At 44.8% G+C, this 25742-nt stretch overlaps 1 protein-coding gene across 1 annotated transcript in view; it reads left to right on the forward strand.

The window, feature by feature from the left end:
* The first annotated feature begins 2484 nt into the window (after positions 1-2484).
* dnajc18 (DnaJ (Hsp40) homolog, subfamily C, member 18) overlaps positions 2485-25742 on the forward strand; it is a 47026-nt gene continuing 23768 nt past the window's right edge. The window contains exons 1-3 of the mRNA XM_063052712.1: positions 2485-2696; positions 15868-16045; positions 17058-17203. Of these exons, the coding sequence (XP_062908782.1) occupies positions 2546-2696; positions 15868-16045; positions 17058-17203 (475 nt within the window). The 5' untranslated portion in view covers positions 2485-2545. The remainder of the gene's footprint in view (positions 2697-15867; positions 16046-17057; positions 17204-25742) is intronic.

Below are 25742 nucleotides of genomic sequence, written 5' to 3' on the forward strand. Positions count from 1 at the left end.
TAAGTAAAATAGCAAATCGCTCAGTAAACTATCATCTGGGACATTACCATGATTTTGTCAACACACCCTTGTATTTAAAATTGTGATAGAGTTTTGCCATATAAGAGTTTATCGTGTTAGTCATAGTCATAGAACACCAGAGCACATAAACAGGCTCTTTGGCCTATCTAGTCCTTGCCTAACTATTAATCTGCCTAGTCCTATTGACCAGCACCAGACTGTACACCTCCAAACCCCTCCCATCCAAGTACCTATCCAAATTTCACTTAACCGTTGACACCGAATCCTTATCACCATTCCACTGGCAGCTCACCACCCTCTGAGTGAAGAAACTTCCCCTCATGTTCCCTTTAAACTCTTCACCTGTCACCCTTAACCCTTCACCTCTTGTTCAAATCTCCCCAACATATTAGTGGATAAAGCCTGCTTGCATTCATACTATTTATACCCCACATAATTTTGTAAACCTCTGTCAAATTTCTTCTCATTTTTCTAGGCTCTAGGGAATAGTCCTAACCTATTCGTTCTTTCCTTATAACACAGGTCCTCAAGTCCTGGCAACATCCTTGTAAATTTCTTTTGCACTATTTCAATCTTACTGATATTTCCTGCACCAGAATGGCACACAGTACTCCAAATTTGGCCTCACCAAGGGGAGGGGAGGGAACGTCGACTCAGACCTTGAGGGGCCTGTGTCGGGCATTTTCATGCCTTACAAGGCACAGGTTGGAAGTCTGTGTGGGGCGCCAATCCTCGCACAGACACTAGAGTAATGTGTGGTTAAGTGTCTTGCTCAAGGACACAAACACGCTGCCACAGCTGAAGCTCGAACTAGTGACCTTCAGATCACTGAACAAATGCCTTAACCACTTGGCCACATGCCCAACAAAGTCTCACCAAAGTCTTATACAACTTGAACATAACATCCCGTCATCTTTTGATTTATTAAGGCCAATGTGCCAAAAGCTTTCTTTAGGACAGTATCTGTGATGCCACTTTCAAGAAATTATGGATCTGTTTCCCAGATTCCTCTGTTCTACTGAAGAAGATCTCACTTAGCTGATTTTTGAATGGAATACTAATGCACATCCTCAGCTAAAACCACCCAGTATTCCATACCATTAGGAAAACCCTAAATAAACCCACTCCACAGCCAACCACTTCCTTAACTTTGTTCAAAAACTGTGTAATTTCTTGCCACTAAGTTTGAATCATTTACTTAGCTGCGTCTATGGCTTTCTTCCTTCCCTATTCGTACAAACCAAACCTCCCACAATAACAATCCCCCTTCCCCACTCGGTCCACCTCCAGTCTCTCTCTCACCTTCTGTTTTACGTTACCTCATCTCAGCTAAGAGATCTGCTTCTGACATTGTTAAACCTAAACTACTGACTGCCAATTTTGTCTCTGAACCCCAGTGTGAGCAACGATTGTAAATAGTCAATTCCCCTTGTGTTTAGTAACTCGATCCCTTTTAATACTCACAAAATGCTGGAGGAACTCAGTAGGCGAGGCAGCATCTAATGAAAAGAATCCAGTCAATGTGATGCTACCTGGCCTGCTGAGTTCCTTCAGCATTTTCTGTGTGTTGCTTGGATTTCCAGCTTCTGCAGATTTTCTCTGGTTTTGATTGGCCCTTTCAACACTCTCCTCTACGGCCAAATTCACTACATAGTCATAGTCATACTTTATTGATCCCGAGGGAAATTGGTTTTCGTTACAGTTGCACCATAAATCATTAAATAGTAATAAAACCATACATAATTAAATGGTAATATGTAAATTATGCCAGGAAATAAGTCCAGGACCAGCCTATTGGCTCAGGGTGTCCGACCCTCCAAGGGAGGAGTCGTAAAGTTTGATGGCCACAGGCAGGAATGACTTCCTATGACACTCAGTGTTGCATCTCGGTGGAATGAGTCTCTGGCTGAATGTACTCCTGTGCCCACCCAGTACATTATGTAGTGGATGGGAGACATTGTCCAAGATGGCATGCAACTTGGACAGCATCCTCTTTTCAGACACTACCGTCCTGACGAAGGGTCTCGGCCTGAAACATCGACTGCACCTCTTCCTAGAGATGCTGCCTGGCCTGCTGCGTTCACCAGCAACTTTTATGTGTGTTGCTTGAATTTCCAGCATCTGCAGAATTCCCGTTGTTTACTACCGTCAGAGAGTCCAGTTCCACCCCCATAACATCACTGGCCTTACGAATGAGTTTGTTGATTTTGCTGGTGTCTGCTACCCTCAGCCTGCTGCCTAAATAAATAAATCTTTGATTCCCCTGGTCACTGAAATCTAAGCAAACTTTCTACTCTCCACGTAGCTCCTTGCATCTCTGTCCAAGCTCCTGCCCCTACCTTGGTCTCTGCCACATTCATTCAGATGGAAGCGCCCCCGACCGAGTGCCCCCAACAATGATGGCGGTGGGCGACGGTGCGCATGCGCTCAGTGGTCCAGCGAAATCCCACACCTGTCATCTGCCCAGGCCGCCGGTTTCTTTCCGGGTCGGATTGCAGTCACTCATGGAGAGAGAAGGCTGCAAATGGAAAGAAGCTGGGCGATGAAGAAAAGGCAGGAGGAAGCGGAGCGTTGTATCGAGGCGGCACACAAGTGTTTGAAGTCCGGCGACACCGAGAAGGCTCTGCAGTTCTTGTACTGGGCGCAGCAGAGATACCCGACTCAGCGAACTAAAGGTAACAGGATCGTTGGCAGCGCCAGTGTGGCGGGGGATGGGGCACCGATCCCTGGGGATGGTGAAGGTAGGGAACCCGAGGACGGGCTCAGTACAAGCCCTACGTGGCACAGTCATTCAAAATAAAGAGAAGGCAAATGACAGTCTTTTTAACGCTCAAATACAAACAGAACACGTTTAATTTGGTACGTGGGTCAGCCTCCAGGAGGGACAGGGCGAACGTTTGAAGTTTGACTCCTTTAGTGATAGGTTTCTTACTTGGTGCATCCTTCAGTGTTCGGAGCCACCTTGTATGTTAAATGAATAAGAGGTAAATGAATGACAGCAGGGAATCCCCTGTGAGGGCGACGGGTTGGGAGAGGATACCGGGAAGGTGTAAAAGAACTGGCCACATTTTTTTTCTGAAGTCACCCACGGTGATCAATCATTCTCCTACACAGAACTTTATAGCAACGTGAAAACTCAGTGCTGCAGGTTTTCAGCAGAGCAGACTATTCTGCAAAAACAAAAAACAAGAAAACTCTTCAAGTTGAAGAAAATTTCCAGCAGTCGAATGTCATCACATGGAATGATTTGATTTTGTGAAGTGTCAAGGCAGCCTTGTGTAAAAAAAACAGCTATGAACTGGGCTTTGGAATTGTAACTATTGTCCTTACTCACCACCCTCCGTGTGGGAAAAATGCCACTAGGGTCCCTTTTAAATCTTTCTCACACCCAAACTGTGCTCCACTACCCTGTTACTGTCCACGTTATCTGTGCCTTTCATAATTTTAAGCATTTCTATAAGGCCACTCCTCATTCTCTTATGTTCCAAGGAATAAGGTACTGGCCTGGCCAACCTCTCCTCATAACTCAGGCTCTCTGGTCCTTGTAACATCATCAGATCTATTCTCCACTCTTTCCTATTCAACCACAGTTTCTATAACAGGTTGATTAAAACTGTGCACCACTTAAGGACTCACCAATGACATATGTGACTGCAACATAAAATGCCAATACTCAGTGCCCTGATTTATGACTGCCAGTACGTTAAATGCCTTTTTCACCACCCTGTCTACATGTAATGCTGCTTTCAATCAACCATAGAAACATAGAAACATAGAAAATAGGTGCAGGAGTAGGCCATTCGGCCCTTCGAGCCTGCACTGCCATTTATTATGATCATGGCTGATCATCCAACTCAGAACCCAGCCTTCCCTCCATACCCCCTGACCCCTGTAGCCACAAGGGCCATATCTAACTTCCTTTTAAACATAGCTAATGAACTGGCCTCAACAGTTTGCTGTGGCAGAGAATTCCACAGATTCACCACTCTCTGTGTGAAGAAGTTTTTCCTAACCTCGGTCCTAAAAGGCTTCCCCTCTATCCTCAAACTGTGACCCCTCGTTCTAGACCTCCCCAACATCAACCATGTACTGTGCTTCTAAGTCCTTTTGCTCCATTACATTCCCTACCATTCATAGTGTGTCTGGTTTAAATTTCCAAAATATATCACCTCACACTAATCTGTATTGAAATTCATTTGCCACTCCTCAGTCCACTTCCCTAACCGATCGAGATCCCCCTGTAATCTATGATAAACTTCTTCACTATCAACAACACCTCTTAATTTCATGTAATGCACAAATTGCTGATTAAGCCTTGTGCATTCACATCCAAATCATTTATATAACTAGTGAATCAGGGCCCCAGTACTGACCCCTGCACCCCACAGCTCATCACTGGCCTTCATTCCTAGAAACAACCTTCAGCCACCACAAGACAATTTTGAATCCACCGAACTAGACTCTTCATCTTCTTTTCTCCAGTCTTGCTGAAGGGTCTAGCCCGAAACGTCAACTGTACACTTTTCCATAGAAGCCGCCTATCCTTTTCTCCAGCATTTTGTGTGCGTGTCTTCCAAAACATTTCCACTTGTTTCCCTTATCTTTTGAACAAACATGATTTTCTCTTCAGTAAACACTGAAATATTCATTGAAAAAATCCCATCCATTTCCTGCTGCTCAAGAAATTACAGGGTGCTAATCTCTCAGGTGACCGACTCTCTCCCTTTTACTCTTAATATAGTTGTCCCGAAAATGTTGGTCACTTGTTTTCTATGTCATAATCTGGCTTGATTAAAATTTACTTAATTACATTTGGTACATTTTGCTGCATTCATGTGCATAAATGCATATTGATGCATTGTGAGCAAAGAAAACAAATTGGAATTGCTTTGTTATTATCACATGTACCAAGATACAGTGAAAAGCTTGTCTTGCACACCATTCATTGAGATAGAATGAGGTAAAACAATAACATATTGCCGAATAAAGTATAATGGTTACAGGGAAAGTGCAGTGTAGGTAAACAATAAGATACAAGGTAATGAGATTGTGAGATCATGTGTTGATGTTATACTAGGGAGCCATTCAGTAGTTTCAACAATGGGGCAGAAGCTGTACTTGATGCTGGTGGTACATGCTTTCAGGGGTTTGTATTTTCTCTCTGTTCGAAGGGAGAAGAGAGAATGTCCAGGCCAGAGTGGGTGGTGTCTTTGATTATGACGGCTGCTTACGGAGGGAATGAGAAGTATAGACAGAGTCCATGGAGGGGAGCCTGGTTTCTATTAGGTGCTGAACCGTGTTCACAGCTCTATACAGTTTCGTGTTGAAACCTGCAGAGCAGTTGCCATACTAAGCTGTTAAGCATCCAGATAGGATGCTTTCTATAGTGCATGATAAAAGTTGTTACGGGTTGGCGGGGGCATGCCAAATCACATTATCTACTTCCAGTGGAAGTAGAATTAGCAAATTCTACTTCCAGCAACATTAGCAAATTTGCCGATGACACAAAGCTGGGTGGCAGTGTGAAATGTGAGGAGGATGTTATGAGAATGCAGGGTGACTTGGACAGGCTGGGTGAGTGGGAAGATGCATGGCAGATGCAGTTTAATGTGGATAAATGTGAGGTTATCCACTTTGGTGGTAAGAACGGGAAGGCAGATTATTATCTAAATGGAGTCAAGTTAGGAAAAGGGGAAGCACAACGAGATCTAGGTGTTCTTGTACATCAGTCACTGAAAGCAAGCATGCAAGTACAGCAGGCAGTGAAGAAAGCTGATGGCATGCTGGCCTTCATAACAAGGGGAATTGAATATAAGAGCAAAGACGTCCTTCTGCAGCTGTACAGGGCCCTGGTGAGACCACACCTGGAGTACTGTGTGCAGTTTTGGTCTCCAAATTTGAGGAAGGACATTCTTGCTATTGAGGGAGTGCAGCGTAGGTTCACAAGGTTAATTCCCGGGATGGCAGGACTGTCATATGTTGAAAGATTGGAGCGACTGGGCTTGTATACTCTGGAATTTAGAAGGCTGAGAGGGGATCTTATTGAAACATATAAGATTATTAAGGGATTGGACACGCTGGAGGCAGGAAGCATGTTCCCGCTGATGGGTGAGTCCAGAACCAGAGGCCACGGTTTAAGAATAAGGGGTAGGCCATTTAGAAGGGAGTTGAGGATACACTTTTTCACCCAGAGAGTGGTGGATATATGGAATGCTCTGCCCCAGAAGGCTGTGGAGGCCAAGTCTCTGGATGCTTTCAAGAAAGAGATGGATAGAGCTCTTAAAGATAGCGGAATCAAAGGTTATGGGGATAAAGCAGGAACTGGATACTGATAGTGGATGATCAGCCATGATCACAGTGAATGGTGGTGCTGGCTCGAAGGGCCGAATGGCCTACTCCTGCACCTATTGTCTATTGTCTATAGAAGCACTGGTGAGCTTTCTTAGCCCTGGCATCTAATGGATGGACAAGGACAGTCTTGGTGATGTTCACACCTGGGAACTTGAACCTCTCAATCTCAGCACCATTGTTATGACAGGAGCATATGCATCACCCTCCTTCCTGAGGTCAATGACCAGCTCTTTTGTTTTGCTGACATTGAGGGAAAGGTTTTTATTGTGACACTATGTTGCTAAGCTCTCTGTCTCCTTCCTGTACTCCGACTCATCCCTATTTGAGATACGGCTCACTACAGTGGTATAATTTGCAAACTTGTAGATGGAATTAGAGCAAAATCTGGCCAAGCAGTTGTGTGTACAGGGAATGGGGTAGGGGACTAAGGATGTAGTCATGGAGCACCATTGTTTAGAATAGTCATGTTGGAGGTGTTACTGTTTATCCTTGCTGTTTGTAGTTTGTTGATCAGGATGTTAAAAATCCAGATGCAAAGGGAGATGTAGACTTCCTGGTTCTGGAGTTTGGTGCAGAGCTGTCAATAAACAACAGTCCAAAGTAGGTTTCTTTATTGTCATGGTGAGTGTAGGGCCAGAGAGATGGTGTTTTACCATAGATCTGGAAGGTCAGAGTTAATGTGCACCATGACCAACTCCTTAAAGCATTTCAGGTTGTGAGATGATAGTGGTCTTCTTCAAGCAGGTGATAACCTCAGAAGGCAGCTGTGAAAGGTTAAAAATGTCTGTAACTACCCCAGCCAGCTGATCTGCACAGGATGTAAGGACGTGGCCAGGGACACAGTCTGAGCCAAATGCTTTCCTCTTGTTCACCCTCTGCAAGATCGATCTCATGTCCACAATGGTGACTGTGAGTTCAGATTCGCCGGAGGATATTGGGATGGGCGGTGACGGTTATTTATTTAGAGATACGCTACAGTAACAGGCTCTGCTGGTTCAACAAGTTGTGCTGCCAAATTACACCCATGTGACTAATTAATCGACCAAACCCATACATTTTTGCTAAGTGGGAAGAAGCTGGAGCACCCGGAGGAAACCCACAGGGTCAAGGGCAGAATGTACAAGCTCCCTACGGGCTGTGGTGAAATTGAACCTGGGTCATTGGCACTGTAATGCCATTATGCTAACCCTTACACTACCACTCTGCCCCAGCAGTACCAATATACCAACTGACAAACTAATCCCTTTCTGTTGTTGGTGATGCTGTCCAACTTTATTTTGTACCCCATTATAGCATGTAAGCCCAGCAACTAGTGACATCTGGTCAGGGACTTGCTTTTGGACTGGTACTGACTTTTAGAACCTCTGATACATTTATAGAAGTCACTTCTTGATTTCTTGTAAAGATCAGGGTCACCTAACTTCAAGATTCAAGTACATTCATTATCAAAAAATGTATACAACCTTGAGATTTGTTTGCTCACAGGTATCCACAAAGCTCAGTGGGGTACCGCAAGGCTCAGTGCTGGGACCCCAGTTGTTTACAATATATATTAATGACTTGCATGAGGGAATTAAATGCAGCATCTCCAAGTTTGCGGATGACACGAAACTGGGCGGCAGTGTTAGCTGTAAGGAGGATGCTAAGAGGATGCAGGGTGACTTGGATAGGTTAGGTGAGTGGGCAAATTCATGGCAGATGCAATTTAATGTGGATAAATGTGAAGTTATCCACTTTGGTGGCAAAAACAGGAAAACAGATTATTATCTGAATGGTGGCCGCTGAGGAAAAGGGGAGGTGCAACGAGACCTGGTTGTCATTATACACCAGTCATTGAAAGTGGGCATGCAGGTACAGCAGGCGGTGAAAAAGGCGAACGGTATGCTGGCATTTATAGCAAGAGGATTTGAGTACAGGAGCAGGGAGGTACTACTGCAGTTGTACAAGGCCTTGGTGAGACCACACCTGGAGTATTGTGTGCAGTTGGCCCTTGTGGCTACAGGGGTCAGGGGGTATGGAGGGAAGGCTGGGTTCTGAGTTGGATGATCAGCCATGATCATAATAAATGGCGGTGCAGGCTCGAAGGGCCGAATGGCCTACTCCTGCACCTATTTTCTATGTTTCTATGTTTCTATGTTTTGGTCCCCTAATCTGAGGAAAGACATCCTTGCCATAGAGGGAGTACAAAGAAGGTTCACCAGATTGATTCCTGGGATGGCAGGACTTTCATATGATGAAAGACTGGATGAACTAGGCTTATACTCGTTGGAATTTAGAAGATTGAGGGGGGATCTGATTGAAACGTATAAGATCCTAAAGGGATTGGACAGGCTAGTTCCCGATGTTGGGGAAGTCCAGAACTAGGGGTCACAGTTTAAGGATAAAGGGGAAGCCTTTTAGGACCGAGATTAGGAAAAACTTCTTCACACAGAGAGTGGTGAATCTGTGGAATTCTCTGCCACAGGAAACAGTTGAGACCAATTCACTGGCTATATTTAAGAGGGAGTTAGATATGGCCCTTGTGGCTAAAGGGATCAGGGGGTATGGAGGGAAGGCAGCGTTCTGAGTTGGATGATCAGCTATGATCATACTGAATGGCAGTGCAGGCTGGAAAGGCCGAATGGCCTACTCCTGCACCTATTTTCTATGTTTCTAAGAAACCCAAAAGAACCCAATTGAAGAAAGGTAAATTAAAATAAAAAAAAAACTGACACTTGATACATAAGACAAAAAAAACCCAAATCATGTCACATCATGCAAACAATTGAAGCGAATAACAACATTCTGAACCAAAAGGAAAAGGATCTTGGTGATTGCAGTGATGACTTGCAGCAGACTGAAAAGCTTGAGCATGTAGATATTAAGAAAGGGGATGTGCTGGAGCTTTTGGAAAGCATCAAGTTGGATAAGTTGCCGGGACTGGATGAGATGTACCCCAGGCTACTGTGGCAGGCGAGGGAGGAGATTGCTGAGCCTCTGGCGATGATCTTTGCATCATCAATGGGGATAAGAAAGGTTCCAGAGGATTGGAGGGTTGCAGATGTTGTTCCCTTATCCAAGAAAGGGAGTAAGGGAGTAGAGATAGCCCAGGAAATTATAGACCAGTGAGACTTACTTCAGTGGTTGGTAAGTTGATGGAGAAGATCCTGAGAAGCAGGATTTATGAACATTTGGAGAGGTATAATATGATCAGGAATAGTCAGCATGGCTTTGTCAACGGCAGGTCATGCCTTATGAGCCTGTTTGAATTGTTTGAGGCCGTGACTAAACACATTGATGAAGGAAGAGCAGTAGATGTAGTGTATTTGGATTTCAGCAAGGGATTTGATAAGGTACCCCATGCCAAGCTTATTGAGAAAGTAAGGAGGCACGGGATCCAAGGGGACATTGCTTTGTGGAACCAGAACTAGCTTGCCCACAGAAGGCAAAGAGTGGTTGTAGACGGGTTATATTCTGCATGGAGGTCGGTGACCAATGTCGTGCGTCAGGAATCTGTTCTGGAACCTTTACTCTTTGTGATTTTTATAAATGACCTGGATGAGGAAGTGGAGGGATGGGTTTGTAAGTTTTCTGATGACATAAAGGTTGGAGGTATTGTGGATAGTGTGGAGGGCTGTCAGAGGTCACAACGGGACATAGATAGGATGCAAAACTGGGCTGAGGAGTGGCAGGTGGAGTTCAACCCAGATAAGTGTGAAGTGGTTCATCTTGGTAGGTGAAATATGATGGCAGAATATAGTACAAACACGTTTGTATTAATGGTAAGATTCTTGGCAGTGTGGAGGATCAGAGGGATCTTGGGGTCCGAGTCCATAGGACCCTCAAAGCAGCTGCGTAGTTTGACTCTGTGGTTAAGGAGGCATACGGTGTATTCGCCTTCAATCGTGGAATTGAATTTAGGAGCCGAGAGGTAATGTTACAGCGAAATAGGACCCTGGTCAGACCCCACTTGGAGTACTGTGCTGTGGAAACCATAGAAAGGGTACAGAGGAGATTTACAAGGATGTTGTCTGGATTGAGGAGCATGCCTTATGAAGACAGGTTGAGTGAACTCGACCTTTTCTCCTTGGAGTGACGGAGGATGAGAGGTGACCTGATAGAGGTGTATAAGATGATGAGAGGCATTGATCATGTGGATAGTCAGAGGCTTTTTGCCAGGGCTGAAATGGCTGCCACAAGAGGGCACAGGTTTAAGGTGCTTGGGAGTAGGTACAGAGGAGATGTCAGGGGTAAGTTTTTTACACAGAGAGTGGTGAATACATGGAATGGGCTGCCGGCAACAGTGGTGGAGGCGGATACGATTGGGTCTTTTAAAAGACTTCTGGATAGGTACATGGAGCTTAGAAAAATAGGGGGCTATGGGTAACCCTAGTAATTTCTAAGGTAGAAACATAGAAAATAGGTGCAGGAGTAGGCCATTCGGCCCTTCGAGCCTGCACCGCCATTCACTATGATCATGGCTGATCGTCCAACTCAGAACCCTGTATCTGCCTTCTCGCCATACCCCCTGATCCCTTTAGCCACAAGGGCCATATCTAACTCCCTCTTAAATATAGCCAATGAACTGGCCTCAACTGTTTCCTGTGGCGGAGAATTCCACAGATTCACCAGTCTCTGTGTGAAGAAGTTTTTCTTCATCTCGGTCCTAAAAGGCTTCCCCTTTATCCTCAAACTGTGACCCCTCATTCTGGACTTCCCCGACATCGGGAACAATCTTCCTACATCTAGCCTGTCCAATCCCTTTAGAATTTTATATGTTTCAATAAGATCCCCCCTCAATCTTCTAAATTCCAGAGAGTATAAGCCTAGTCAATCCAGTCTTTCATTATATGAAAGTCCTGCCATCCCAGGAATCAATCTGGTGAACCTTCTATGGCAAGAATGTCTGTCCTCAGATTAGGGGACAATACTCCAGGTATGGTCTCACCAAGGCCTTGCACAACTTCAGTAGCACCTCCCTGCTCCTGTACTCGAATCCTCTCGCTATGAATGCCAGCATAGCATTCGCTTTTTCACCGCCTGCTGTACCTGCATGCCCACTTTCAATGACTGGTGTACAATGACACCCAGGTCTCGTTGCACCTCCCCTTTTCCTCAGCGGCCACCATTCAGATAATAATCTGTTTTCCTGTTCTTGCCACCAAAGTGGATAACCTCACATTTATCCACATTAAATTGCATCTGCCATGAATTTGCCCACTCACCTAACCTATCCAAGTCACCCTGCATCCTCTTAGCATCCTCCTCACAGCTAACACTGCCGCCCAGCTTCGTGTCATTCGCAAACTTGGAGATGCTGCATTTAATTCCCTCGCCTAAGTCATTTCTATATATTGTAAACAACTGGGGTCCCAGCACCGAGTCTTTCAGTTCCCCACTAGTCACTGCCTGCCATTCTGAAAAGGCCCTGTTTATTCCCACTCTTTGCTTCCTGTCTGCCAGCCAATTCTTTATCCACATCAATACCATATCCCCAATACCGTGTGCTTTAAGTTTGCACACTAATCTCCTGTGTGGGACCTTGTCAAAAGGCTTTTGAAAATCCAAATATACCACATCCACTGGTTCTCCCCTATCCACTCTACTAGTTACATCCTCAAAAAATTCTATGAGGTTCGTCAGACATGATTTTCCTTTCACAAATCCATGTTGACTTTGTCCGATGATTTCACCGCTTTCCAAATGTGCTGTTATCACATCTTTTATAACTGATTCTAGCATTTTCCCCACCACCGACATCAGGCTTACGGGTCTATAATTCCCCGGTTTCTCTCTCCCTCCTTTTTTAAAAAGCGGGGTTACATTAGCCACCCTCCAATCCGCAGGAACTAATCCAGAATCTAAAGAGTTTTGAAAAATTATCACTAATGCATCCACTATTTCTTGGGCTGCTTCCTTAAGCACTCTGGGATGCAGACCATCTGGCCCTGGGGATTTATCTGCCTTTAATCCCTTTAATTTACCTAACACCACTTCCCTACTAACTTGTATTTCCCTCTGTTCCTCCATCTCACTAGACCCTCGGTCCCCTACTATTTCCGGAAGATTATTTATGTCCTCCTTAGTGAAGACAGAACCAAAGTAGTTATTCAATTGGTCTGCCATGTCCTTGTTCCCCATGATCAATTCACCTGTTTCTGTCTGTAAGGGACCTACATTTGTCTTAACCAATCTTTTTCTTTTCACATATCTATAAAAGCTTTTACTTTCAGTTTTTACTTTCCCTGCCAGCTTTCTCTCACAATCTTTTTTCCCTTTCCTAATTAAGCCCTTTGTCCTCCTCTGCTGGACTCTGAGTTTCTCCCAGTCCCCAGGTGTGCCACTTTTTCTGGCTAATTTGTATGTTTCTTCTTTGGAATTGATACTATCCCTAATTTCCCTTGTCAGCCACGGGTGCACTACCTTCCCTGATTTATTCTTTTGCCAAACTGGGACGAACAATAGTTGTAGTTCATCCATGCGATCTTTAAATGCTTGCCGCTGCATATCCACTGTCAAGTATCATTTGCCAGTCTGTCTTAGCTAACTCATGTCTCATACCTTCAAAGTTACCCCTCTTTAAGTTCAGAACCTTTGCTGCTGAATTAACTATATCACTCTCCATCTTAATGAAGAATTCCACCATATTATGGTCACTGTTGCCCAAGGGACCTCGCATGACAAGATGGCTAACTAACCCTTCCTCATTGCTCAATACCCAGTCTAGAATGGCCTGCTCTCTAGTTGGTTCCTCAACATATTGGTTCAGAAAACTATCCCGCATACATTCCAAGAAATCCTCTTCCTCAGCACCCTTACCAATTTCGTTCACCCAATCTATATGTAGATTGAAGTCACCCATTATAACTGCTGTTCTTTTATTGCACGCATTTCTAATTTCCTGTTTAGTGCCATCCCCAACCTCACTACTATTGTTAGGTGGCCTGTACACAACTCCCACTAGCGTTTTCTGCCCCTTAGTGTTATGCAGCTCTACTCATATCGATTCCACATCCTTCCGGTTAATGTCCTTCCTTTCTATTGCGTCAATCTCCTCTCTAACCAGTAATGCCACCCCACCTCCTTTTCTTTCCTGTTTATCCCTCCTGAATATTGAATATCCGTGAATGTTGAGCTCCCATCCTTGGTCACCCTGGAGCCATGTCTCTGTGATCCCAACTATATCATATTCATTAATAACTATCTGCACATTCAATTCATCCACCTTGTTACGAATGCTCCTTGCATTGACACACAAAGCCTTCAGGCTAGCTTTTATAACACTCTTAGCCCTTATACAATTATGTTGAAAAGTGGCCCTTTTTGATTTTTGCCCTGGATTTGCCGGCCTGCCACTTTACTTTTCACCTTACTACTTTTTGCTTCTACCCTCATTTTACACCCCTCTGTCTCTCTGCACTTGTTCCCATCCCCCTGCCACATTAGTTTAAATCCTCCTGAACAACAGTAGCAAACGCTCCCCCTCGGACATTGGCTCCAGTCCAGCCCAGGTGCAGACCGTCCTGTTTGTGACAGTCCCACCTCCTCCAGAACTGGTTCCAATGCCCCAGGAATTTGAATCCCTCCCCCTTGCACCATTTTTCAAGCCACGTATTCATCTGAAATATCCTCCTATTTCTACTCTGACTAGCACGTAGCATTGGTAGTAATCCAGAGATTATTACCATTGTAGTCCTACTGTTTAGTTCATCTAACTCCTTAAATTCACCTTGTCAGGCCTCATCCCGTTTTTTTTTTACCTATATCGTTGGTACCTATGTGCACAACGACCACTGACTGTTCACCCTCCCACTCCAGAATGTCCTGCAGCCGCTCAGAGACATCCTTGACCTTTGCACCAGGGAGGCAACATACCCTCCTGGAGTCTCGTTTGCGGTCGCAGAAATGCCTATCTATTCCCCTTACAATCGAATCCCCTATACTACAGCTCTCCCACTCCTTTTCCTTCCCTCCTGTGCCGCAGAGCCATCCATGGTGCCATGAGCTCAGCTGCTGCTGCCTTCCCCTGATGAGACATCTCCCCCAACAGTATCCAAAACAGTATATCTGTTTAGGAGGGAGATGACCCCAGGGGACTCCTGCACTACCTGCCTACTGCTATGCTGTTTAGTCGCCACCCATTCCCTTTCGGCACAACTTTGTGGGCCGAAGGGCCTGTATTGTGCTGTAGGTTTTCTGTGTTCTAAAACTGAGTCCTCAGATTTGAACCCTGGAGTAGGTCCAAAGTATTGGTTATCAGTTCATCATATTAGTGGGCACAGAGCACAGCAGCCAAGGCAGTCTTCATCATCTCAGCGCCATGGAGAGAGGAGTGACCATCGTGGAGAATGAGGAAGATCAGCTCTCGCCTCGGATCTTTTCAGTCTATCTGGGCCAGCATTTAAATTGACCAAATAATGGAACAGTGAAAGACTCCAGTGCCCTTGAGTGAGATGTGAACATTGCAGAGAGTGAGGGAAATCAGCTCTCGCCTCCAGTCTGGGCCTTTTGAATGCCAGACTTTAGTAGCGAATAGATCTCCCAGCTTATCCATGGTTTCCAGTTTGGGAACAGCTGGATTATTCTTTTTGGTATGCAGTCTTGCAGATAAAGTCTGTGAAGGTGGTGACATACTCATCAGCTGCGTCATTGAGTTTACCAACTCAAAACAGCTGTGTAGAAGCTCATCTATTTTCTCAGACTGGCAATGTATGACTTTTCATACTGGATCCTCACATTTCAGCTTTCATTCGTTTTTATGGGGCATAGGAGCACAGCCTGGCAGTCTGATCTACTGAAGTGTAGAAAGGGGTGTGGCTTGGTAGGCATCTTTAGTTAGATAGCAACACACATCAAAGTTGCTGGTGAACGCAGCAGGCCAGGCAGCATCTCGCTAGAGACTGGGGTCTCGGCCTGAAACATCGACTGTACCTCTTCCTAGAGATGCTGCCTGGCCTGCTGCGTTCACCAGCAACTTTGATGTGTGTTGCTTGAATTTCCAGCATCTGCAGAATTCCTGTTGTTTTAGTTATATAGCAATGTTATTCACAGGATTTAGGTATTATGCTCATTTGGCAAGGCAATTTTAAGAAAAATCTCATTTCCTCACATTTGCTTAACTTTGGATTGTGGTATAACACTTTATGGCCAGATAGGAAGTTCTGAGAAAGGCATGTTTCCATGCTGTCTGTTTCCAGGTCCATGATTATAAATTAGGAAGAAATATTACACTGGATGAGCAAATTCCATGGTCTTGGGTCTTAGCAGTAAATGGTAACATAGAACTGAGATTTATTCACTAACGTTTTTGAAGTGCAGTCATTTCTGACCAAATATTTTAATATTTTGTATTATTACAAAGTTTTTGTTAAAATCAGTGAAAATTTAATGAGCATTAGGGAAAAATGTGCTCAAGTTAACCAATATTAATCTAAATGCTCTGATTGTTTTCTTGCTTTTGTTGTATAAGTAAATGCTATTTAAGTTTATTTCTCATGTTTCTGTTTTGGATTTTAGCACTAATTAATTCAATAATTAGGAATCAATGTACTGCTGGTTGGACAAGTGCCAAGGATGCTGATGATTCTATTTCTAAGTCCAGCAAATTAAAAAACTGTGTAAATGGAAATGCTCCCGATGATATTAGTGATGCTGCGAAGAGTTACACGCAAGAGCAGCTTGAAGGAGTACAGAGGTGAGAATATCCTAGCAGTACTGTCAAAGCACAAAGTATGGCTGTGCAATTTTAATTTAGTACTGGGAAAATTAACAAAATAGTGTGAGTATTGGCAAGCTGCTAGGCAAAAGCTTACGTATATTTTTACTTAATTTTAAGTGAAAAGATTTCAATTGAAAATGTGCAAAAATGATGCTTTTTCTTTTAAAAATTGTTTAACTGAATTGCTTTTGAGAAAAAGTATCCTGATGAGTTCACAGTGTCTGTAAAGTCAGAAAAAATCTTTGTGGCTAGGATCTTACGTGATTATATCAATATTTGCTTGGGATTGCTAGACTTGTTTCATTCTGTGATCAGGAAAAGGTAATATTTCATGGTGGTGTATTCCAAATTGTGTTGGACGTGCCAGTAACTACTTTCAGAGAAGGGTAACAAGCATGCTTGACCCTACTACTGTCTTGAGTGCTCCAGTTCATGTGTGCTAGTGTGAAAGATGCGGCCTGGCAATTGGGGGGTGGCGGGGGGTGGGGGGAGAAGAAAAAAAGACAAAATTAGTTTCTTGGCAGATTAGTTGAGAATGCAAATACATTTCGTTTGTAGTGGAGAGATGAGTGAAAACAAATGATAATACATACTCTCACATAAAGGTTCAAGATAAACCGATCTGCGAAATTCTTTTGACACGCGTGTATCTTCTTAGTAAATGTAGATAAAACTTATTTGTCACAGAAGAATCTCCGACTGTCACATTTGTAAGAAATAATAAACTGAATGCTGATTCATCTTTTAAGTCAATCATGCAAGTTGAGAAACTTGATTTGCCTTTGGTGAGCTGCTATAACTGAAATGCTTCATTTTGATCCTGGTCCTTGATATGGCCGTGGATCTTGAAGCTAGGCAAACACCAAGTATTTGCGATTTAACTTGGTATTACTTGTAGTTCTGACCTTCTCTTTTGCGCCAAAACCCTAAATGGAACTTCCAGATCACAGATTATCAGTTTGTGAATTTTAACATTAATGTTTTGCAGGATAAAACGATGTAAGAATTACTATGAAATTTTGGGAGTTGATAAAAATGCTGATGATGAAGATTTGAAGAAATCCTATAGGAAACTGGCATTGAAATTCCACCCAGATAAAAACTGTGCCCCTGGAGCGACAGATGCATTTAAAGGTAGAAAGATTGTCTAATTTTATGTCAAAATAGCATTTTATTGATAAATGAGACCTCTAAAATAATATAGGATATTCATTACATAAACGGCCAAAACTTAATAGAAGTCTTAAAATTTTAATTAAAACCATTAGCAATTTATGAAACTTAATGGTTGTTTTTCTATTGGTTTAGTTATTGGGTCTTTTTCCTGAAACAGTCATTTATTTTTAGTAAACTCCTTGAACTGGTACCCTGTATCTAGCTGCCTAATTAGAGAACACTTGGTCCTTCAGTTTAGATACTCACTGGTAGCCCCTGCACCAAACCAGGCATCTACTAGGAACTGCTCAGTGTTATACTGGGAACCAGGTATAAACCCTGGATGTTTTGCTGGCCCTCCCGCAACATACGAGTCACCCACAGTTTTGTGCGACGAGGTTACCTGTGAGGGCTGGTGTTAGATATCTGGGACAAGTGGTGTGATAACTTGGTGCCTAGATGTAAGCATTGCTGGGGACTAGCACCATCTACTCTGTGTTGACATTCTGCCGAGATCCTATGATTTCCGCCATCACCACCTGCTGGATGAAATGAAAGCCACTGGATCAATTGTTCTTTCCAAGCTGGGAGATTGGTATTTCACCATGGTAACAGGCTAAAAGATCAGTGATCATCGTAGAGTTTGCTGCCAGTCCTTAGCAACGACTGGCTAGTCAGGGTTCAGCCCTGGCCTTAAATATCAGTGTTGAGCAGTTATACTCTTACCCAAGTCTACCCAACACAGTCATCACGAGCAGCATCTCCATTCTGAGCTGTAAGGCGATTTATTGTTGGATTTATACTGGGTTCCTGGTACAGAAACCCTATCAATAATGCCTCTCTATATATTTCAAAATTCAAAGTGCATATATGTCACTATATCCAACCTTGAGATTCGTTTTCTTGTGGGCATACTCAATAAATCCAGACACCATAATAGAATCAATGAAAGACTACACCCAACAGGGCGGATGGCCAGTGTGCAAAAGGCAACAAACTCCAAGCACAAAAGAAAAAAAAAAGTAAATAAGCAATAAATGTTGAGAACATGAGATGAAGAGTCCTTGAAAGTGAGTCCATAGGTTGTGGGAGCAGTTCAGTGATGGGGCAAGTGAAGTTATGAAGTTATCCCCTCTGGTTTAAGAGCAGATGGTTGAGAGTGTAGTAGTTAATACAGTACTGAGCCTTCTAGGCCAAGAGTTGGACGTGAAGTTCAACTCTTAGCCTTCATGTGTTGCTTAGCTACGAGGCCCAGTGGAACTGTTTCTACTGATGAGAAGGGGCAAAGGCGGACCACTGGCACCTCAAAGCCAGGTGGGGTCAGTCAGCCTTGGACGGCAGCCTGCCTAGGAGAAGGGAAGCTCTGATTTTAAACCTCCACTGCTTTGCGGCCATAGCCACTCATGGGAAAGGTTTCGGGAATAAACCCCGAGGAAGGGATCTGGAGCTGGGGTCCCTCGGCAGTTTTATGTCGTTTACAACTTCACTCTTGCAACCTCTGCTTCGACACTGGTGCCAAGCTATATCGGTGCTTGCCCTTCTCTTGGACTACGTCAGTGACATGGAGAGGGGGCTCCTGCTGCTTGGGCAACAGCCGGTTCTTCAAATCTTCCTGCCCAGGCTTGCGCCCTGGAGAGGACACTCCAGCATTGCTACTCAGCGTTGACACGACATGGGAAGCAGCAGTTACCAGTGATGAACCACTGCACTCGACTGGCATAGAGTGAGGCACCAGGGGCTGCTTCTAACGGTGGGAGAGGTCCTAGGACTTCAGTGGGCAGCTTCTATCTGCCTCAAGCTGGGTAGTCCCCAGTCAAAGAGATGCTGCCTCACCACAGTCCACTTGCTCCACTGGGTGTGTGGGGCTCAGGGAACCCCCGACAGGCGGACCTACCGATAACCTTACATCTGGCAAAAAAACGGAACGCCAAAAGTATCCAGCCCTCAAGATGGGTACTTGGAATTTACGGACCATGCCTTACAGAAGACCTGAAAAGTATGAGCAACGCTTGCAAGACTGCAGTCATCTACAGCGACCTGAGCAGATAGACATCGTCGCCTTTCAAGAAACAAGGCTCTCTTCCTCGGGAAGCCTTCGAGCAGAAGTGTTCTCCTCAGTCTGGCATGGAATGCTGCCAGAGGAGCCGAGGAAGCGTGGGGTTGGCTTTGCCATAAGAAACAGCCTAGTTGGCGCCATCATACCACCAACTGAAGGAACTGAAAGACTGCTCAGGATTCAGTTTCAAACGTCTGTGGGTCTGGATAGCATTATCAGTGCATACGTGCCTACATTAACCTATACCCAGGAATTTAAGGATAAGTTCTATGATGAACTCAGCACTGCCATCAAAGAAATCCCTTCTCAAGAGCCCCTATTCATTCTTGGCGACTTTAACACAAGAGTTGGCAGCTACCGCCACAGCTGGCCCTCCTGTTTGGGACAGTTCGGAACTGGAAAGATGAATGAAAATGCCAGCGCCTCCTTGAACTCTGCTGCCAACATGATCTCTGCATCACTAACACCTTCTTCAACACCAAGCCTCAGCACAAAGTGTCACGGAGACATCCGAGGTCCAAACATTGGCACCAACTTGATCTCATCCTTGCAAGACACAGTAGTCTTCAGACTGTCAAGGTGATGTGCAGTTATTAGAGTATAGAGATTTTGCACTGACCACTCCCTTGTGTGCAGCAAGGTAAAACTTTAGCCCAGAAGACTTCATCATTCCAGAAGGGAGGGGAGGTGATGCATTGACACCTTCAATACTCGTGACCCTGTAAAGATAGCCGAGTCTGTGCAAGCCCTGGAAGAAACTCTGCCTGGCTCTCCCAACACCGATGTCAGCAAGAGATGGGAAAACCTGCAGGACACCATCTACAATACTGCGATACCCACCTTGGGAAAAAAGACAGTCTGCTGACTGGTTTGAGGCCCACTCTGAAGTGCTGTTGCCTGTGATTGAGGAGAAGAGAAAAGCACTGACAGTGTACAGGTCCTCTCCTAGCGAGAACAATCTGCAAGTGCTCTGGTCTGGTCCACCCGGAACAAAGTTCAACAGGTTGCCAGGTGGTGTGCTAACAACTCCTGGCTCCAGCTCTGCTCCAAGATCCAGGAGGCTGCTGACACTGGTAACACCAGAGGAATGTATGACAGAATGAAGCAAGCCATTGGTCCATTACAGAGCAAGACTGTTTCATTAAAGTCATCAATGGGAGAGGTCAGAGCAAAACAGATGGAACGCTGGGAAGAACATGACTCAGAGCTGTATGCCGGAGAGATTGCTGTTACGGAAAAAGCTCTGAACACTATTGAACCGCTGCCCACCATGATCGAACTTGATGTAGACCCCACACCAGAGGAACTCAGCAAGGCACTGGAAGCACTTTCTTCTGGGAAAGCACAAGGAAAAGATGGCATCCCTCTGAGGTTCTCAAAGGTGCCAAGGGCACCCTCTTCCCAGAGCTGCACCAAATCGTCTGCCAGTGTATGAGAGAAGGCAGCGTACCCCAAGACATGAGGGATGCAAACATCGTTACTCTCTACAAGAACAAGGATGACAGGAGCAACTGGAACAACTGTTGTAGCATCTCTCTTCTCAGAGTTGTGGGGAAGCTTTTTGCTCGAGTCGCCCTGAAGAGGTTCCAGCTGCTTACAGGAAGGGTCTGTCCCAAGTCTCAGTGTGGATTCAAATCTGAGTGGTTCACCATCGACATGATCCTCTCTCTTAGGCAACTGCAGAAAAAACGCAGAGAACAGCAGAAACCACTCTGCATCGCCTTCATTGATCTTACTAAGGCATTTGACCTCTTTGAGATCCTTGCCATGATTGGCTGCTCCCCAATCCTACTCAGTATCATCAGGTCATTTCATGACAACATGAAGGGGACCATCGTGTTCGATGGCTCCACATCAGAGTCCTTTAACATCCTCAGCGGGATAAAACGGTGTGTCCTTGCTCCGACGCTGTTCGGCATCTTTGCAGTCCTGCTCAAGTCCGCCTTTGGGGAGGCCACTGAGGCCATTTATCTCCATTCAAAATCAGACGGAAACCTCTTCAGTCTGTCCAGACTTAGAGCGAGGCCCAACGCGCAGATAAGGCTCCTCAGAGACTTCCTGTTTGCCGATGTCGCAACTCACTCACAGCATGAGCTACAAGATCTCGTGACCCGCTTTGCGGAATCCTACAGAGAGTTCGGCTGACTCTCAGCCTGAAGAAGGTGCAGGTGAGGGAGCAAGACGTTGGTGATAAGCCATCCATTAACATTGTTGACTATGAGCTGGAAGTCATCCACAAATTCATACACCTGGGCTCCATGATCTTGGATAACCAGTCACTTGAAAGTGAGATCAACAAGCATACCGGAAAAGCAGTCACAACCTTCTCAAAGTTGACTAAGAGAGTCTGGGCCAACAACAGAATCTCCATGAACACCAAAGTCCAGGTGTACACAGCCTGTGTGCTGAGCACTTTGCTCTGCGCCAGCAAAACTTCGACCCTGCGCACAAAACGAGCAGCGGCTCAATGTTTTGTATATGCACTGTCTCAGACACATACTTGGTATCAACTGGGAAGACAAGGTTACCAACAACACAGTGCTAGAGAGAGCAGCCACCACCTCCATGTTCACCTTCTTCAAACAGAGGCGTATGCGCTGACTAGGAAATGTCTTGCGCATGGCAGATGGGCGCATACTGAAGCACCTTCTCTTTGGGGAGCTGGAGACTGGAAAGTGGCCAACAGGAAGACCCCAGCTGTGCTACAAAGACACCTGCAAGTGCGACCTCAAGACCCTTGGTATTAGCACCAACATGTGACAGTCACTCGCCTTAGACAGCTGTGCCTGGAAGCAGGAGGTGAAAAATGGTCTCTTGATGCAGCAAGCAGAGGAAAAGTGAGCCTGCCGAAAGCTCCGTGTCCAAGCTTCGCAAGACGTCAGCTGCCTCAGCGTTCTGCTGTACACAGTGTGGCAAAGACTGTCACTCCCGCATTGGACTCCACAGTCACAGCAGGCGCTGCTTAACCCAGTCCACCAGAGGCGCAAACCCATGATCTCCTGGGATCTACGGCTGCCTTTTCTTGAGCCTTCTAGCACTGATTACTGATAGTGCTCAGCTTCAGATTTCTTTTATAGAACCATGGATGGTTGCTGCTTGCTTTATTCATTTGAAGGAAAAATTCATTTGTAAAGTAAATCTACTTAGATTCTTAGAATCATATAGCACAGAAAGTACCTGTCCAAATGCCACTTAAACATGTAATTGTATCTCTTGGCAGCTCATTCCAGATGTTAACCACGTTCTGTGTGGAAACATTTAATCTTTAACCCTCATTTAACACTTAACCCTCGGATGTCTTTCAAAGTTTCTCCTGACTCTCCTTAAACCTGTGCTCTCTAGTTCTAGATCCCCCCCCCCCAAAAAATGATTCTTGCTTTCTAACCTTTCAATGATTTGTCATAATTTTATAAGCCTCTACAAGTCACTATTTAGCCTTCAACACTTTAGTGACAATTGCTAAACCCAGTCTGTCCAACTTGTTCTGATGACTACAGACCTCCAAGCATTGTGCTGATAATAGTTGATGGTCCTCACCAGGCCTTGAAAGATAAACGTATCAATACTTCATTCTTACATACTCACAGCATTGGCAAGCTCTTTGGCCTTTTAAGCAGTTATCTATGCAGCTTATCCTTTCCACTGCAGTCTGGTTAAGACTGATTTTAATGTGACACTATACATTGGGTACTCAGCTTCCCTTGTATTTTATATTCAGCAAAGCCTTAAAGCCTTTACTCAGATTTGTTTCGTGGCCTCTCTTGTCTTTTCAATAGCACACACTCGTACTTTATCTTGTACACTAAATTTATGAAGATAAATTGTCAGTGAGTGCTAGCTAAAGCAAATGCATCCCTGTTAATAATCTGCTACTTGGCTTGCAGTAAGACCACACACAGAATGCTGGAGGAACTCAGCAAGTCGGGCAGCATCTATGAACATAAATAAACAGTCAATGGAGCAGAGTAAACAGTCAACATTTTGGGCAGAGACCCTTCAGGACTTGAAAGGAAGAAAGCAGAAGCCAGAATAAAAAGATGGGGGGAGGGGAAGGAGTATAAACTCCAGCCTGACATGGGCATCAATTTCTCCAACTCTCGGTGTATTTTCTTCCCCCTCCTCTTCTTTTACATTCTCCATTTTGGTTGCCCCATACTCGTCCTCTTCTCACCTGCCCATCATCTCCCTTTGGTTCCCTCCTCCTTTCTTCCATGTTCACTGTCCTCTTATTAGATTTTTTTTTTAGTGCTTTACCTCTTCCACCCCATGCTCCCAGCATCTTCATTCCCTCCCTCCTCCACCTGTATATCTTCCCCCTCACCTACCACTTGCCAGCTTGTACTTCCTTTCCCCAACCAATGTTCCCTCTCAGCTGTGCGTGAGCGCGTGCTCACATCTTTTGCTACTAGTGCACAAAGGAATTTAAACTGCGCACAAAAGATCGTCACCCTCTACCTGGTTGTCATGTTAGTATGTTTCATGATTGTACACAATCATGCTTCCTTTTCCAGTTTCTAATGTGGACAGTGTTGTCAGCATGGTGTTGGTGATGATTTTCTTGCAGTTTTTATAACTGGCTTATTTATACTGTTTTTAATTTAATTTAATGTGCACATGTCATTGCCATCACTGACCAAAAAATTGCACAGTAGAAGATTTTTGCGCACACTGGTCATGACAAATTAGAGGGGATGTTGCCCCTGATCTTTTTATTCTGGCTTTTGGCCCGTTCCTTTTCAGTCCTGATGAAGCGTCTTAGCCGAAACTTCGACTGTTTATTCACGTTCATTGATGCTGCCTGACTTGCTGAGTTTCTCCAGCATTTTGAATGTGTTGCTCATTATTTCCAACATCTGCAGAATTTCCTGGGTTTGAGGTTAAGACCTTTTGTTTTGAAAGTTAGTGAGATCAGTGCTATCTTGCCAGGATCATAACAGCATCTATCCCAGCCAAAGTTTCTCTTTGAAATCATACACAAAAGCACCACTCCATCTTTTTCTACTTATCTTACATTTTCTTTTATCTTTTACTACAGATTGATCACAACTGTTGAACCACATGGGGAGAAACATTGTTCCTGGGGATTTTTGTTTTTTCCCATGTTGCAATGCAAGTGTATAAAAACTTTTGGATCTTATAAGTGCACATATTTGAGGTGACCTCTGCAAAGTAACCAGGGATCTTTCTTGCCCTGTTATTGAAGACTTACTTTTTGATGTACTTCATGTTCAAGTTGATGCCTTGAACATAATACCAGCAAGAGGAAACCTGCTGGAAATCCGAGCAACACACACAAAATGGTGGAGGATCTCAGCAGGCCAGGCAGCATCTATGGAAACAAGTACAATTAACATTTCAGGCTGAAACCCTTCAGCAGACTGGAGAAAAAATGCTGAGGAGTAGATTTCAAAGGTGGGGTAGGGGGGAGAGAGAGAAACACCAGGTGACAGGTGAAACTTGGAGGGGCAGGGATGAAGTAAAGAGCTGGGAAGTTGATTGGTGAAAGAGACAGAAAGATAGAAGAAAAAGGGAGGAGAAGCACCAGAGAGGTGATGGTTAGACAAGGAAATGGTGAAGGGCGGGTGGGGGGGCGGTGTGGGGTGGGGGGCATTACCAGAAGTTTGAGAAATTGATATTCATGTCGTCAGGTTGGAGGCTACTCAAATGGAATATAAGGTGTTGCTCCTCTATTCTTAGTGTGGCTGTATCATGACAGCAGAGAAGGCCATGGACGGACATATTGGAATGGAAAATGGAATTAAAATGGGTGGCCACTGGGAGATCCTGCTTGTTCTGGCAGACATAGTATAGCAGTCTCCCTGTCTACATTGGGTCTCACTGATATACAGGAAGCCACACCGGGAGCACCAAGTGCAGTAAATGACCCCAACAGTCTCACAGGTGAAATGTTGCCTCACCTGTAAGAACTGTTTGCCCTGGATGGTAGTGAGGGAGGAGGTGCAAGGGCAGGTGTAGCACTTGTTCTGCTTGCAAGGATAAGTGTCAGAAGGGAGATGATGTGCTTGGTGGTGGGATCCCATTGGAGGTGGCGGAAGTTTCAGAGAATTATGTGCTGGATGTGGAGGCTGGTGGGGTGGTAGGTGAGGACAAGAGGAATCCTATCCCTGGTAGGGCGGCAGGGAAGATGGGATAGGGGCAGACGTGCATGAAATGGAAGAGGTGCGGCTGAGGGCAATGTTGATGGCGGAGGGACGGAAGCCTCTTTGAAAAGGAGGGCATCTCCTTCATTCTAGAATGAAAAGCTTCATCCTGAGGGAAGTTGCAGCAGAGACAGAGGAATTGAGAGAAGAGAATGGCGTTTTTACAAGTAGCAGGGTGGGAAAGGTACAATCCAGGAAGCTGTGAGAATCTGTAGATTTGTGACAGACATCAGTGGATAAGCCATCTCCAGAGATAGATAGTGAGATCAAGAAAGGAAAGGGAGGTGTCAGAAATGGACCA

Source organism: Mobula hypostoma, chromosome 7 (assembly GCF_963921235.1).
Source record: "Mobula hypostoma chromosome 7, sMobHyp1.1, whole genome shotgun sequence".
Classification (NCBI taxonomy): Eukaryota; Metazoa; Chordata; class Chondrichthyes; order Myliobatiformes; family Myliobatidae; genus Mobula; species Mobula hypostoma.